This window comes from Cervus canadensis, chromosome 32 (assembly GCF_019320065.1).
Source record: "Cervus canadensis isolate Bull #8, Minnesota chromosome 32, ASM1932006v1, whole genome shotgun sequence".
In the NCBI taxonomy this organism is placed as follows: Eukaryota; Metazoa; Chordata; class Mammalia; order Artiodactyla; family Cervidae; genus Cervus; species Cervus canadensis.
Window position 1 is genome coordinate 29,377,632 of NC_057417.1, and position 13,103 is coordinate 29,390,734.

The window sequence follows — 13,103 nt, forward strand, 5'->3', positions numbered from 1 at the left end:
CGGCATCCCTTGTCTTTGGTATCTCACATCTGAGCCCAGTGGGCAGCCTTCCTTTTCTTCTTAGAGCCCGAGCAGGACCTCTGCTCCCAGCCCCCTCCCCCAGGACCTGCCTGGTGGGAGGCATGAGGCGTGGGGCTCAGGGCGGGCGTGTCTGCACTTTGGCCCTTGGCTGAGGTGAGCCGGTCACTCCTAGTAGGATGGAGCCCCAAGCTCCTCCCAAGCCAGGCCTCAGCCCCCATCTTCAGTTACCATAGCAACCCCAAGGCCCTTTGGGTCACAGACCGGTTCACCCTTTGGAAAAAGCCACATTTCCCATCCTGAGCCTCTGCCCAGAGCTTTAATCTCATCATTGGAAACATAAAACCTCAGGATCACCTTTCACTTACCCAGGTGGGAAGCTCAGAGGCCAAGTTCTACAAGAACCAGGATTCCTGGGTTGACCTCTTTTCTCCTGCATCCCCGAAGCCCCTCACGTGACTTTGTCTAAGGGACAGAGAGCCCCTTACATCCTCAGACCTCGGTTCCCCTCCCTGTGGACACTTTCTGGAGCATCCAGCCTTAGGTCCCCGGGCCCGCGTCTCCCTTCTATTCTCCCCACCAAGGTCCACCTCACAGACCCTTCCTCCACCAGAATCACGTGGAAAGTCATGTCTCAAAAATAAATAATTTTATCTCTCCTTTTTCTGTGGACAACTCAGAACTGAGCAACTCTGAGGGCGTGCTCTGGACTAAAATCTGAGGGAAAAAAGAGAAGACGTGGATAAGAGGCAGCCTCAGGCCGGGCGCCAAAGCTGCGGGCCGTGGGGCTGGGGCTCACCCGTACCCGGAGGCTTGTCTCTGGTCTGGCTCTGCATTTTCTCCCTAGAGGGAGTGGCGAACAGACACGAGTGATGAAGGTCAGCACCCACTCCCCATGTTTGCTCCCCCACCAGCCGGCCCGCCTCTGCCCCTTTCCAGAAACTCACCTCCTCCTTTTCTTCCTGGAAATGCATTCTCTGGTCACTGCCGCGGGCACTATAACCACCATGGGCACCAGCAATGGCAACAGGATGGAGGCAAAGTTGGATGCTTCTGGGGTGCGGGGAACAGAAATAGGGGTGTGGGATAAGAAGAGGTGGGGGGGGACACTCCCTTCCGGCCCTCAGCTGCCACCCTGGAGGGACTGCATTCCCTGCACATCTCTGGGTCCTGGCTCTCCCTCCAGGAAGCCGCCACGCCACTCCCAGGGCTTTCAAGACCTGATGCCGCCCTCCTGCTCTCGGCAGACACACAACTCCCACAAACCCTTCAGGAGGATGTTCACCCAGCTGGTCCCCCAGAGTCCAGGGTACCAGCTGGGCCAGTGCTTCTCCAAGAGTAGCCCTGGTATCACTTCCATCAGTCACCTGGGAGCTTGTGAAAAAATTCAGGCATCCTGGGGCCCCACCGAGACCTACCAAATCCATGTCTCTGGGGCTGAGTCCCACAGACAACCTTGCCCCAACCCGATCTTAGGCACAAGGATACAGTCAGAGAATTGCTGGTGCAGAGGCACATGGGAATTATAGTTTGGGATGGAGAAAACTGATAAAAGGTACCAGGAAGGCTCAGAGGGACACAAGAGACGGGAACAACAGCAGGGCGAGGCATACAGATCATAGAAGTGGGGAGCTCAGGGTCAGAGAGAAGATTCCAGAGTGCCGGGTAGGGCATAGGGACTCTGAGATTCTTTGAGGATACTGATCCTGCTAATCTTTAGGGATCATATCTAAATATTATATTATTACATCTTATATAGTAATATAAGACATTGACAATACACTATCTACTATACATCTATGGGCTTCCTTGGTGGCTCAGATGGTAAAGAATCTGCCTGCAATGAGGGAGATCCAGGTTCGATCCCTGAGTTGGGAAGATCCCCTGGAGAAGGGAATGGCAACCCACTCCAGTATTCTTGCCTGGAGAATCCCATGGACAGAGGAGCCTGGTAAGCTCTAATCCATGGGGTCACAAAGAGTCGGACACGACTGAGCAACTAAGACACACACACACGCATACATCTATAATAGATACTGTAGGTTAATCTTATATACACCGACTTATTCTGCGGCCATTGCTGGTGGGGAAGGTGAGGAGCTTGTGAGGATACAGGTCTGGGGTGAAGCTCTTGCCTGGCTCTTTGGGGGGAGGTACATCCCGCGGCTCCGTGCAGCGGTCTCCCCCGTAACCAGGTTCGCACTCACAGGTGAAGTGGGTTCCCTGCTCCCGGCACCGCCCGTCATTTTGACAGGGGTTCTGTAGGCACGGGCTGTCTGCAAGGATGGAAGCGGGTGGGAGGGGCTTCTGGGAGGACACTCAGAGCCAGGGAGAGGGGCCTGGGGGCTGGGACGCTAGGGAAGAATTTCTCCCTGAGAGATTCGCTGGGGTCCGCTGGCCGGGCTTCCAGTCCTGGCTCTATACCCCTGAGATCTGGGGAAACTGCTTACCCTCTTCTGAACTCCATTTTCTTTACCCTATAATGTGGGAATGCTATGCTCACCCCAAGCACTGAGTAAGGACTAAAGGAGGTCTTGAGACACTAGTGCAGAGCAGAGAGCAGAGGCTCATGGAAGGCTGAGTCTCTGCCTTGTCCCTCCCGAGAGAGAGAGAGAGAGAGAGAGAGAGAGAGAGAGAGAGAGAGGAAGATGAAATAGCAGGAGCGTCCTGACCTTGATGAGGTGGGGTCGTCCCAGGGACAGGACTGGGAGAGCTGGTTTGTTCCGGGTCCAGGGGCTTCCCCCTTCCCCCGCCCCCGCAGGGGATCAGGGCAGCTGAACGCCGAGGGCCGTCCGGCTCACCTCGGAAGCAGCCACGAGTGAGGTTCCCCAAGGTGCAGACCTCCCCAGGGCCGCAGCCGAGGGGCTCACATAGCAGGAGCCCCGTGCGCGCACAGGTGCAGCGCTGGGAGCAGTCGTCGTTCACGAAGCCGTCACCCTGCTGGAGACGGAGAAGGCCCGGGAAGCGGGGGGTCTGCCTGGCCTCCAGGGCGGGCTGTCCTTTCGCGCCTGCACTCCCCCGGGGCCTCCCGCTTCCAGACCTGGTAGTAGATGCCGTTGTCCGTGCAGCCGCAGCGGGCCAGGGGGAGGCTCTGGGCTCCGCTGTAGACGTAGCCCGGGAGGCTGGCGCAGCCCTCCACACAGGGGCCCGTGCAGCCCCGGGGGGCTGCCAGCGTGGCACAGGAGGCCGGGCAGGGGGTCATACAGCTCTGGTAGACCGTGTTGGCTGGACATGACAAGGCTGCGGGGACACAGTCATAGTCAGAAGGTGGCTGAGCAGGGGCAGGCCCCCCAGGTATGGAGAAGAAGGTCACCCAACAGAGCACAGAGCTTGCTAGAGGCGGGGAGGACCGGCTTCGTGAGTCTTTTCGTCTGTGACACTAGCTCATGAGGAGGATCAAAGGTGGGCCTTGGCAGAAAGGAGGGGGACGGGGTGACGGGGGTGAGGGCAGAGAAGGGGTTCCGTCGGGAGGACGTTGACAAGGGGGAGAGTAGGCCCGGGGGAACCAAGACAGAAAGCCAAGGTGGGGGCAGCCGTGGAGGCCCAGAGAGGAACAGGGGGTGGAAAGAGCCGAGGGGGTCAGGGGCCAGCTGCTGGGGCAGGTCAGGGCCTCACCGCAGTGGGTGTGGTCCCGCCAGCTGGCCGGGGTGGCGCCCGCCTCCTGGCAGATGATGGCGTACCCGCTGAGGACCTGGCAACGCAGCTCCTCCTGCTCCTTGGGGTCGCGGGCGGCACACAGGTCAGACACACAGTGCCTGGGGGGATGGCAGGGACAGGTGGGGGGCTGTGAGAGAGGGGGAGGGAGGCCAGGAGGCCCAGACCTGCAGAAGAGGCCCTGGAAGCCCCATCGGAAAGGAGGCCGGCGTGCTGTGGGGATGTGTGTGCGTGTGTGCGTGCGTGTGACAAGGTACTACGGACAGAATTGTGCCCAACAGACAGCCAGTCAGAGAACAGGCCGAGGAGCTGGATACAGGGTCTCAGGTCCCCGACTCACTCCAGGAAGGGCTCGGGGGCCACAGTCTGGTGACAGGCAGCAAAGGGCCCCTCGGGGTCCACCAGCACCCCACACGCCTGGGTGCGGTTGATGAGCTGCAGCTCCTCCGGGTGGCATCCCGACATACCACGAAAGCCTAGCGCCGCTTCTTCTGTCACCTCCTCCTCATGTACGGCCCTGGGCAGAGACAGTGAAGACACAGGTGAAGCCCACCACCGGGGAGGGGAGGGCCCGGGCACAGGCTGGGATCCACAGGGCCGGTGCCCCGCAGTCAGTGGGAGAGGTAAGATGTGACGGGATGAGAAGAATCAGGCCCGTCTGAGCCCTCGGCCTCGGGGCTCCTCCTCTGCTGAGCAAGTGCAAGTGAGCTTGTGTGGACAGATTTTAGGTTGGCGCTCATGCCCACTCTGGCCGGCCGCACCCGCTACCGCCCGGGTCAGGGCCTCCCTGCTTTGAGCCCCAGCCCTCTCACCTTGAGACGCGGGGGAAGCTTCCCTCGGTCATCTTTACCTCCCAACTGTTGCCAAAAGCAAGGAGGTTCTGGGTGACAGCCCCATTGGGCAGCATGAAGTCATTCCTCTTGTTCTGGTCGCAGTTGCCGCACAGGCCGAGCACAAGCTTCCGGTAAGTGACAGGCAGGGAGATCACTGCGGGAGGAGGGGCCCCGGAGTGAGACCCCCCCCCACGCCACACCTCGTCCCTCCCCAGCCCTCCTGGGTCATCTCCTGGAGCTTGAGGCCTTGCTCGCAGGCAGGGGTCCCTGTCACGGAGCCCAGCCTGTCCCACTTCCCAGGAACGTTCCCTTTGGCCCTCTGGTTCCCACGCTCAGGCACCTGCGTTGTTCTTTCCGTTGAAGCTGACCACCAGTTCAAAGTCTGTGATCACGAACAGGCGATCACTTCGTAGGGAGACCCGCAGCTGGTCGACGGGCTCATAGGGGGCGGTCACCTTCTGACCGTTGACCTGGAGGAGACAGATGGGAGCCGCAGGGAAGCCTGAATCAAGGTGACTCTCAGGCCTCCCCCGGTGGCTCAGTGGTAAAGAATTCACCTGCCAATGCAGGAGTGCGTGCGTGCGTGCTAAGTTGCTTCCGTCGTGTCCGACTCTGTGCGACCCCGTGGACTGCAGCCCACCAGGCTCCTCTGTCCATGGGATTCTCCAGGCCAAGCATACTGGAGTGGGTTGCCATGCCCTTCTCCAGGGGATCTTCCTGACCCAGGGATCGAACCCGTGTCTCTTATGTCTACCTGCACTGGCAAGCAAGTTCTTTCCCACGAGCGTCGCGTGGGTTCAATTCCTGGTCTGGGAAGACCTCACATACCACGGAGCGACCGAGCCTGTGCGCCACAGCTAGTGAGCCTGGGCTCTAGAGCCCGGGAGCCTCGGCTACCGCGTTCATGTGCGGCAGCTACTGAAGCCCAAGCTCCTGGAGCCTGTGCTGTGCAACAAGAGAAGCCACCGCAATGAGACGCCTGAGCACCGCAACGAGGAGTAGCCCCGCTCACCACAACTAGAGAAAGCCCGTGTGCAGCAACGAGGACCCAGTGCAGCCACAACTAAATGAATAAATACAATTATATTTTAAAAGGTGACTCTTTGCTGTTTTGGGCTCCGCTTCTCCGCGCATCTCGGGACCTTGCGGTTCCATCATTCCCGAGAACAGGACACCCCAGGAAGCTTTACTATCCCGAACTCCAAAAGCCTCTCTGAGGTCTGCTCCTGTTGCAGCCCCTTTCTTTGCAAAAAAACAAAAAACAAAAAACAACTGGCAGGTGGGCACCCCTGGTGCTTCTTCAGACTGGCTATTGCATCTTACCTTCTCCCCACTGCCCTGTCTCTCCCCCACCTTACCTGAAATCCTCCTGCCCACCTTGGGCTCCCAAGAAGGTGAGTGCAACACTGATTCTGATTTCTACAACTAGGCAGCCTCTGCCGGGACCCTCCCAGGGAACGGGCAGCCCTGGCTTCACCTGCTCCCAGTGGCCTCTCCTGGACCGACCTGCCTCCCCCCACCCACCCTGCCTGGTCCGGGTCTTACGATAAGCTCCAGTTCGTGCTGGAGCTGGACCGTGTAGCCGTAGACCATCACGATGATTTCGTGCAGGAAAACAGGGGTGTGAGACGCATACATCTTGTTGCGTCCCTCCACGATGAAGGGCTCCACCCCATTGGGGAGCACGTCCACGGTCTTGACCAGATAGTAGGTCATGCGGCCCTGGAAACGGTAGCCGAGGCCATCAAACGTGCGGTAAGTGGGGTCCCCATAAACTGTGCATCGCTCCGACTCTGCCAAGAAGAGCCAGTGCTGAGCAGGAATGGCCTGGCCCGATGGAACGGCCCCAGGGCCCCTCACCCACCTGCCCCGGTGCCTCCTGTTCCCTTCCGTCTTAGCCCCCGGCTCCCCGTGAACTTGATTTTTCCACCTTCTCCCTCTCCCAGCTTGAGAGGAGCTCCCTTGCCTGCTTCCCTTTTTTGGCCCTGAAGGTAGATCCCAGAGAGAATCTGCAGGCGATCGGGGAGCTGGTGAGCGGTGAGAGCCCACCTCTGTCTATGTCGGCAGCCCCTTCTCCCCAGCCTGGGCGCCCCCCTACTGCACCTCCCGAGGGCCCCCTTACTGTGGGGTTTGCAGATTTCTTTGCCGTCCTCGTCCGTCTTGCACTGGGAGCCCGCGGGGCAGGCGAAGGGCCGGCACTGAATGGCTCCCGCCCTGCAGGTACACCTCTGGGAGCAGCTGCTGGAGAACCAGGCGTTACCCTCCTGCAGACGCCGCGGGAAGAACGAGGAGTGAGGCGGGAAGGGCCAGCTCTCTTTCCGCGACGACTTCAGTCTAAGCCCAGGGTCTGAAGGCTCACTTGGCACAGGCCAGAGGCAGCCCCAGTGCCATCCCACCCTTTGTCCCTAGAGCACTGCGCTAGGGACTCAGGAGGTACTGCTGAACCCATCTTCCAGATGAGGAAACTGAGGTCACTCAGGAAACTGTGACTCATGAGGGGTACCACCAAGATCTTCAGACCAAGGCCACTCTACCATGCCTCAGTCCTCACATCCAAACCACACACAGCCTCCACCCCAGTCCTGGCAGGAGGCCACCCAGCCCGACCACCAGCCTTCACACCCAGGGCCAGCCGCAGCGGCACAGGCCAGGGGAAGGCGGCATCCTGAAGGTGTGTGGGTGGCCCCCCCTGCACCCCTATTCCCATTCCCCACTCACGGGGAGGTCTCTGCCCCGGGCGTCCCGGCAGCCACACTGACTCCTGGGCACACACCGCCGCTGCTTTTGCACGTAGCCGGGCTCACAGACGCAGCCCTCCTGGCAGATGGAGGGACCACTGGAGCCCTTGCACCGGCCTTCCGGGTTGTCACAGGTCGGGGGGCAGTGGGGAAAGCAGTTGGTGTAGACGTAGTGGGTGGGGCAGTCCAGAGCTGGAAGGGTGGGGGAGAAACGCGGACTGAGCGTGGGCTCCGTGGTGGCCCCGAGGACAGAATAGAGTGAGGATGGTCCTCCCATCTTGGCATGGGAGCCGGAGGTCAGGCCGCAGGCGCAGCGCGACCCTGGTGCATCTGGGCAGTAAGCATGTGACTGGCCTGTGTACCGGCAGTGATGGGAGCCCAGGGCAGGAAGGGACTCACTCTGCTGGGGGGAGCTAGATAAAGCCTTTGGAGCAGAAGTAATTGCAAACAAATGGAAACGTTCACAGACAGCAAGAGTCCACAACATGGAGATGTCAGTTCTTCCTAAATTAATTTTATTACCGTTATTAGGCCACATCAAGCCACATTCGGGGTCTTAGCTCCCCAACTGGGGATCGAACCTGTGCACCCTGTAGTCCTAACCACTGGACTGCCCAGGAATTCCCTCCCTAAGATAATCTGCACATTTAATATGATAGCAATAAAATATACCAACAGGATTTTTTTTAATAGGGAAAGATGACATTAAAGTGGAGATGAGGATATAAACAAACCAAAAAAGCTGGGAAAACTCTAAACCAAAGCAAACAAAAAAAAAAACTAAATGTCCCTGCCAGAAATCCAAACACTACTTAAACTCTCAATGATCACAACATTGTGTTGCTAGTAAATGAAGCTAAATGGAGCAGTGGAAGAGGAGAAAAAGCCCAAAGAGGAACTCAAATACACATGGGAATTTAATATAAAGCGTGACATTTGAGTCAGTGGAAAAAGAGACTGGTCATTTAATAACACTGGGAAAAAATAAACATGAAGTTGATTGAGTTCTCACCCTACACACCAGGATACATCCCCATGGATCAAAATATTTAAATATGCAAAAAAAGAAACCATTCAATTGCTAGGGCAAAATGTAGGCAAATTTTTTTAACTTCAAAGTAGGGAAGGCGTTTGTAACTGGGGCTCAAAATGCAGAAGCCGTAAAACAAAGACTGTTATATTTGACCTCGTTAATACATATATATATATATATTTCTGCATGGTAAAAAAGAAAAAAAAGTCAGAGATGAAAAAAAAAAAGACATGGAAAAAACTGTGTGACTCATAGCACTAATGAAGGGCTGGCTACTCTCTGTAGCAGACAAAGGGCATCTATAAAATATTTCAATAAAGGGCAACAGACCAGTGGAAAAATGGTGAATAGGTAGGAAGAAATCACAGGAAGGGAAATCCAAACGGCTCCTGAATGTATGAAAGAATGCACAACCTCACTCATAATAGGAAAAATACAAATTAAGACTCTTTTTATCTTTCACTTATCAGATTGGCAAAAATCCAAAAGCATGATAATACTCTGTGTTGGCGAGGCTGTGGGGAAATGGGCAGTCTCATGTGTTGCTGGTGGGAATGTAAATGCCTCAACCTCTATGGAAGGCCATTTGGCAAGATCTCTCAAAAGCATAAATCCACACAATCCTCGATCCAACAATTCCTCTGCTAGGAATTTATCCTACAGATAAGAGACACACACACAGAAAATTGCATCTGAGTAAGGTTATGCATTGCAGCACTGTTTGCAATAGCCAAAGACTGGAAACAACTAGGAAGTCCATCAAGAGAAGACTAGTTAAACTATGATAAAGGAATTATGACGTGTTTGCAAAAGAGAGTAAGGATGCTTTTTACATATCTGACGAGGAAGGGCAGCCAAGTGAAAAATAATGAAGTACAAACGACTGTGTCCTGTCTGTTTTTTGTAAGAAAATATGGAAAATAAATTCGCATTTGTTTGTATGTGCAGAAAGAAAAGACTTTTGGAAAAATACTCAGATGCGGATAAGAGCAGGCTGGGGCCTGGGCCCCTGGAGTCAAGGTGAAAAGAGACTTTTCACTGGGAATCTTTTAATACTTAAAAAATTTTTGAACCATAGGAATGCAGCACATATGAAAAAAACACTTTACTGTTTTAAAATTTAAGTTCTGAAATTAAATAGCAGTGCTGGTTGTATAACCTCGTGAAGATAATGAAAATTTGTGAATTATATACTTTTTTTTCCTTTGTGCGTCATGTGGCATGTGGGCTCTTAGTTCCCTGAGCAGGAATCGAACCCACACTCCCTGTAGTGGAATCTTAACCCCTGAACCACTAGGGAAATCCCCGAATTATATAATTTTAAAGGGTAGAAGAATATAGTACGTGAATAATAATTTTTTAAAAAATTTTTAAAGGAAAGAGTTAGAGAGGATGCCTTGGAATCTGCCAGGAGAGAAGAAGAAAGAACTTTTGGGGTGCAGGGAAGGGTGTGTATAAAGGCAGGGAGGGGTGTGGGAAAGCGAGGCCCACGTGGGGAACAGGACGGTTTGTTGCAGGTGATGCCAGGGCACAAGTAACAGGGGGAGTTGGGGGTGGACAGCTCACAGGATCTCAAACATCCCAGAGAGGAGCTCGGACTTGCAGGCACAATGGCTCACGGGTGTAACATGGTCACATTTCCTTTGGAACGACAGTGCTGAGAAGCAGCCTGTGCCATCCTGTGATAGGGGGCACCGGCTACGAGCTTACTGTAAATGGTCCACATCAGAGAAAATGAGGCCAGAAATAGGTCAAGAAATGCCAAAAAGAAGAATGGAGGAGCTTTCAGAGCTCCACAGATGGGGGCCTTCCCGTGGTCCAGTGGCTGAGACTCCACTCCACCAAAGCAGGGGAGCTGGGGCTTGATCCCTGATTAGGGAACTAGATCCCACGTGTGTGTGCGCTTAGTCGTTCAGTCGTGTACGACTCTTTGCGACCCCATGGGCTGTAGCCCACCAGGCTCCTTTGTCCATGGGGATTCTCCAGGCAAGAATACTGGAGTGGGTTGCCATGCCCTCCTCCAGGGGATCTTCCCAACCCAGGAATCGAACCCAGGTCTCCTGCACTGCAGGCAGATTCTTTACTGTCTCAGTCACCAGGGAAGCCCAGATCCCCCAGGCTGCAGCTAAAGATCCAGCAGGCCGAAACTAAGACCTGGTACAATCAAATAAATAAAAATAAAAATAATTTTTTTTAAAGAAGTACCAAACTCATATTTTTTAAAAAGAGAGAGAGAGACACAGATGAAAAGAAGGTTTGGGAGCAGTCTGGGGGTGGCCGGAGGGGACACTCACGGCAGAAGCTGCTGTTTCTCCAGATGGGAGGCCTGATGCCCCGGGCTTGGCAGGCGGCCGAGAAGGCTTGCAGAGACTGGCAGAGGGCGCTGCTCAGGCCTCCAAACTCACAGAGGCTGTCGGTGCATTTGACCAAGAAGGGACTGAGGATCACGCGGCTGGCACACCTTGCCCAGCCCGGAGTCTGAAAGACTGCCCGGCATTGCTCCTGGGCTCTCTCTAGGTCAGCTGGCTGGCAGGCTGTTTCTGGCTCCTCCTCCGATTCTTCTTTGATCTTGTCATCATCTCGGCAACTAGGAAGGGAAAGGGGGTCATCACAGGGACAGCCACGGCTTCATCTATGAAAACGACTTGGTGCTCCCAAACCACCCTCTAGACCCCTCCTGTCTTCACTGGGAAGCAGGCCTGGGCTCTGGCCAGCCTTCCACGTGGCCCCAGTCTCCTCCCACGTTTTGAAGCCAAGACAGGAAGACCCAGATGCCACCCCCTGTCAAGCGATATGCATAGAGGACCACTCCAGTCTTTCCACCCCAGGTAGGCCATCCGGTCTAGAACCCCAACTTGCGTTCCTATGCAAACCAAGGCAGAGAGTCTTTGAACATAATTACTTTGGGTCGATCTCCTTATCTTGCCAACTGTCCACATACGTGACGTCATCCGGGGCTAGCTCGTCATTAGGCATCAGTAGTTCATCCTCTTCCTCACCGTTGAAGTTCCCACACATGCCACAGGTCTGGGTAGGCAGAGGGGAAAGAAGGATCTTCTGCACCAGGGATGGCAGGGGGCATTTGTGGTTGGCACCCCCTTTCCACTCCGCAGAGAAAGGTACCCCCTCCCTGCAGCTTTTTCCCATTGTGGGGAGTCGGGCACTCTCCAGTCGGGCACTCTGTTCCCTGCAGGCTGACGCCCCTACGAAGTGACCCCGGTGTTTTCCTCACCTTTCCATAATAGGCTTTGGGGATTTCGATCTCTAGGAAACCATTGCCATCAAACTTGACTTCCACCCCAATGCTGATGGTGAGCACCATGTAGCCGTCCCTGGAAATGACTTTGACCCCCCGGATCTGGGAGGTCGCGGGCAGGGGGACCCATGTGCCATTGATCTAGAGAGGAAGGCAGGACCCGTGAGCAGCAGGAAGGACCAGAGCCCCGTCCCCAGAGCCCACGTCCTCCCCCAACCACCGCCCTGCTCACCAGTGCGTGGTCCTTCTTCAGGGTGACCAGGGAGTTAAAGACGTGCACATAGACCGTGCGGAGGTAGAAAGTGTGGGGTTGGTCTTGCTGCTTCCCATTCTTGCCACTGATCTTGAAGAAAGGCAGGTCCATGGTGGAGTGGCACGTTTTCGCCAAGACGTAAGTGCAGGCGCCCCTGACAGCATGGTAACTGCCATCGAAGCTTATGTACTGGGACCTGTCCTGGATTCGGCACACTCCCATCCCTGGAGGACAGAAAGGTGGCTGAGGGGTGGTCCAGCCTCTAGCAGGAACAGGCCTTCTCCCCACCTTCAAGGAAAGGAAGTGGAGGAGAGGGAGCCTCAGAAGGGAAGGGGACAAAGAAAAGAGTCAAGACCCAAGGACGTGGAGCAGGTGCCACTCGGCCCGGGAGAGACTTATAATATCTCAAGCTCACGACTGCCATGGGAGCCATGAGTGAACCCCGAGGAGCCCTCCTGGACGGAGGGGCAGTCCTGGTGGCTGAAGGTCCTCCTCCACGCTCGGTGGGCCTCCTACCTGCCCCCCGGCACCGCATCAGCCCATCGCGGGGCCAGCACATCTGGCCAGGCTTGCAGGCGGTTTGGAGGCAGGAGATGTTGTTGTGGATGGAGCAGGTGCAGAGCCGGGAACACGTGTTGTCCGTGTACCATCTCTCCCCGACCTGTGGGGTGTGGGTATCAGCGGAGTCGATAGAAGCTTGGAAGCTGGAGAGGGACGGAGGCCTCCCCCTGACACACCGCACCCCAGGGCCCCCAAGAGGTCAGCTTCGTTAGGCCACCCGCCGCCGTCGCCAGCCTTTCTCAAGCTCCAGGCTTCTGAATTTTGCTCCTCAGCCCCCAGCACTGCCCCTCCCCACTTCTTTGCACGGCCTGAGCCCTCTGGCCCCCAACTCACGGAGGCCCCCTTGCAGGCTGGCTTCTCACCGGGTGGTAGGCGCTCCCGGGGCTGGTGCAGCCACACTCGCCGAGGGGCACACAGGTGGTCCCGCTCAGGATGTGGCCTCTCTGACACTCGCAGCCCTCGGCGCAGGGCAGCGAGGAAGGGCAGTACGATGGGGTGCTCAGACTGAGACAGGTGGCCGGGCAGGGGTCAGCGCAGGGGCTGTATCTGCTGCCTGACGGGCACTTCAGAGCTAAGAAGAGATTTGCGTGTGGAAAGGAAGAGTCATTTCCAGCTCTCTTGACCTTGGGGACTGAAGAGCGCCTAAGGGCTTCCCTGGTGGTCCAGTGGTCAAGAATCCGCCTGCCCATGCAGGAGACATGGGTTCGATCCCTGATCCGGGAAGATCCCACGTGCCGCGGAGCAATTAAGCCCATGC

At 56.0% G+C, this 13,103-nt stretch overlaps 1 protein-coding gene across 1 annotated transcript in view; it reads right to left on the reverse strand.

Annotated features, from left to right (window-relative positions):
• Positions 1–961: 961 nt before the first annotated feature.
• ZAN (zonadhesin) overlaps positions 962–13,103 on the reverse strand; it is a 34,863-nt gene continuing 22,721 nt past the window's right edge. Inside the window, exons 29-45 of the mRNA XM_043456540.1 lie at positions 12,709–12,917; positions 12,302–12,446; positions 11,765–12,009; positions 11,509–11,673; positions 11,179–11,303; positions 10,571–10,863; positions 7,224–7,435; positions 6,628–6,769; positions 6,051–6,298; positions 4,846–4,975; positions 4,485–4,659; positions 4,013–4,189; positions 3,634–3,773; positions 3,059–3,258; positions 2,820–2,958; positions 2,154–2,294; positions 962–1,071 (exon numbers count right to left, since the gene is read on the reverse strand). Coding sequence (XP_043312475.1) covers positions 962–1,071; positions 2,154–2,294; positions 2,820–2,958; positions 3,059–3,258; positions 3,634–3,773; positions 4,013–4,189; positions 4,485–4,659; positions 4,846–4,975; positions 6,051–6,298; positions 6,628–6,769; positions 7,224–7,435; positions 10,571–10,863; positions 11,179–11,303; positions 11,509–11,673; positions 11,765–12,009; positions 12,302–12,446; positions 12,709–12,917 — 2,996 coding nt within the window. The remainder of the gene's footprint in view (positions 1,072–2,153; positions 2,295–2,819; positions 2,959–3,058; positions 3,259–3,633; positions 3,774–4,012; positions 4,190–4,484; positions 4,660–4,845; positions 4,976–6,050; positions 6,299–6,627; positions 6,770–7,223; positions 7,436–10,570; positions 10,864–11,178; positions 11,304–11,508; positions 11,674–11,764; positions 12,010–12,301; positions 12,447–12,708; positions 12,918–13,103) is intronic.